Source organism: Triticum urartu, chromosome 2A (assembly GCF_056163025.1).
Source record: "Triticum urartu cultivar PI428250 chromosome 2A, HENAU_Tu73, whole genome shotgun sequence".
NCBI lineage: Eukaryota > Viridiplantae > Streptophyta > Magnoliopsida > Poales > Poaceae > Triticum > Triticum urartu.
In genome coordinates, this window is record NC_141874.1 from 743,607,011 (window position 1) to 743,609,267 (window position 2,257).

Here is a 2,257-nt window from a genome sequence, read left to right on the forward strand (position 1 = left end):
TGCCTCAAGATTTGAGATAGCTCAGTGTATACACGATTATTTTTTCAAGAACATGCAAGAACATCCTGTGTCTTGTACTATTAGTATATTAAGAGAGAAAGAGAGCACATGCAAAGTTAGATGTAGGCTCGCGACGACCCATAATTGAAAGTACCCAAGGAATCAGAGTGCATGACAGACAACCAGTTGAACGCTCTATTGTTACGTTCAAGCCGGATGAGTTAAGCAGTGGGAAGCACAATTGAACTGATCTCCGCCCTAGCCCGAGATGGAACCGTAGCCATGATGGACACCCACCAATCAGCGAAATCCTCAAGCCCACCAGAATTGAGTTCATGCAGCCGAAAACCTGGACACTATACCACATCTTGTGCGAGAACGTGCGGCTAATCAGCAGATGCTGCAGACCTTCTAGTAGCTGAGCGCGGAGATTACAACAATATTTATGTTTTCATTCGTGTCGGCGCAATGTAAGCAGCAATTTATGCTTGAATTGTTGTCTTTCTGCTTCGGCGTACGAAAGCGACAACGGCATTGCCAAGGTGAGAGGTGAGAGTAGGCTAGGACGATAACCACCCAAAACGTTCCATTTGCAGTTTGACGGCGTTGGCGGAAGCTCGAGTCGCTGGTGACATTGTTCACAGTCAGCTTCGGGGGACAGCTCTAGCGAGCATCCTCTAGTGTCGTGCTTGAACAAGATATCCCCACGTCTGAAGCATAACATCTTCTCGCCGTCGTCAAACCACACACTAGTCAAGGTGCTACACCGATTGCCATCAGTGTAGAAGTTGTGTCGCAGATCCCAGCATAGCTTGCTGTTGCCGCACTCTCCCCTCTGGTCCTGCAGTGGCGGTGAAAAAACCCAGAATTGGAGCTTCCGATGAGGGTGGTAGATGTCTACGGCGAGGCACAGCCGACCGCTCATCTCAAAGGCCTTCACCTGCGGATCAAAGTCCGGGTAGTACCCCTTGTCCTCGACCGGGAGATGGTGCATGTGGTACTCCTCGGTCGCCACGTCGACTACCAGCATCTCGCTAGAGTTCCGATTTCGAGGTTGTTGGTGTCCACGGCCGCTGGTCATCAAGTACAGCTTGCCATCAACGAGCACCGGCGGCGAGTTGTGCAACAAGGGACACATTGAAATGTATGATTGCCGGCGCCACCTGTCGCGACCGCCGCCTAAGGTGCACACGCTCTGCTGGATCACGGTCTCGTAGTCGGAATTGGATGACACGGAGAACCGGAACAGCTTGTACTCCTTGGTGGAAGGGCTGAACCCCAAAGCTATGTGATGATACTCGGTGGGGTCGTTCTTGTGCCACCGGGGAGGTGGCTTGGGAAGCGTCGCCGTCTCGCCGGTGATAGGGTTGCAGATTAACACTGGCGCCATGGGGGCGGTGTTGTGGGCGAAGCAGAGGAGGCCGTTGCAGACGTTGGAGAGGCCGTAGCCGCTAGGGATGACAATGCTGTGGGGCATGGAAGCAGGCTTGGACGAGGAGATGCAGGAGAAACTAGCCTCGTCGGACCTGCCATGCTCGCGGGTCTCCGTGACGAGCAAGGCCTCCGGCGCGGCAGCGACGTGGTCGGCCTCGGCCTCGGCATGGAGTCTGCGGAAAGTGGGGTCGGCGACGACATCGCGCCAGAGCCTGGAGACGCAGCAGCAGCGGGTTACGTCCCTGGTCGGCAGCTTGAGCAGGATCTTCCGAGTAGTGTCGGCGCATTCCCGCGGCGGAGCAGGTTGTCCCCTCATCGTCAAAACCAAAAGACGGATCGATGACTGCTAAGCGGCGAAACTCGATGAGGCCCAAGAACGAAATCGAGCTGGACAGAGACAGTTTATATAGCAGGTACAAGCAAGACAGCATCACGTACGATCGGACGCGCATCGTTCCCTTTCAATTTGAGTCGGACTTGGCCGTCCAAAAAAATTAATCTGAGTCGGACTAGGTAGGAATCAGACAAATCTACATAAACTTCCCGTCCTGACGCATAGGAGGGGTCTCTTGGCTCGATTCCGATCAGGAAAGAATTAAAATTTGCCTCTTTTTTTTTGCAACAGAACCCCAAACCCATTTCCCGGAGTCATACGCTGCGGCAAATATAATCAGTAGTATATCACAGAGATAAACTACATACGGATAATGAGCTTGAATTATATAGACACAAGAAATAGATTATAAGCCTGAAACAGTGGGTTCGTTGATGCAGACCAAACCGACAAATTTTTGTCTGATGTTTATAGGTGGGGAATCAAGTG

At 52.3% G+C, this 2,257-nt stretch overlaps 1 protein-coding gene across 1 annotated transcript; it reads right to left on the bottom strand.

The window, feature by feature from the left end:
- Positions 1 to 411: 411 nt before the first annotated feature.
- On the bottom strand, positions 412 to 1,750 carry LOC147987562 (putative F-box protein At1g47790). Its single transcript, XM_087542430.1, has 2 exons — positions 1,248 to 1,750; positions 412 to 616 (listed from the first exon to the last, which is right to left on the bottom strand). Exons 1-2 carry the CDS (start codon positions 1,748 to 1,750, stop codon positions 412 to 414), a joined length of 708 nt encoding a protein of 235 aa, XP_087398556.1.
- Between the last annotated feature and the right edge of the window lie 507 nt (positions 1,751 to 2,257).

What these genes read in the sequence shown, in the direction of transcription:
- LOC147987562 (XM_087542430.1), bottom strand. Translation starts at nt 1,750, where the DNA reads ATGAGGGGACAACCTGCTCCGCCGCGGGAATGCGCCGACACTACTCGG. An exon ending in TCCACCAAGGAGTACAAGCT is followed by an intron (nt 617 to 1,247) that starts GTTCCGGTTCTC and finishes CAGCGACTCGAG; the next exon opens with CTTCCGCCAACGCCGTCAAA.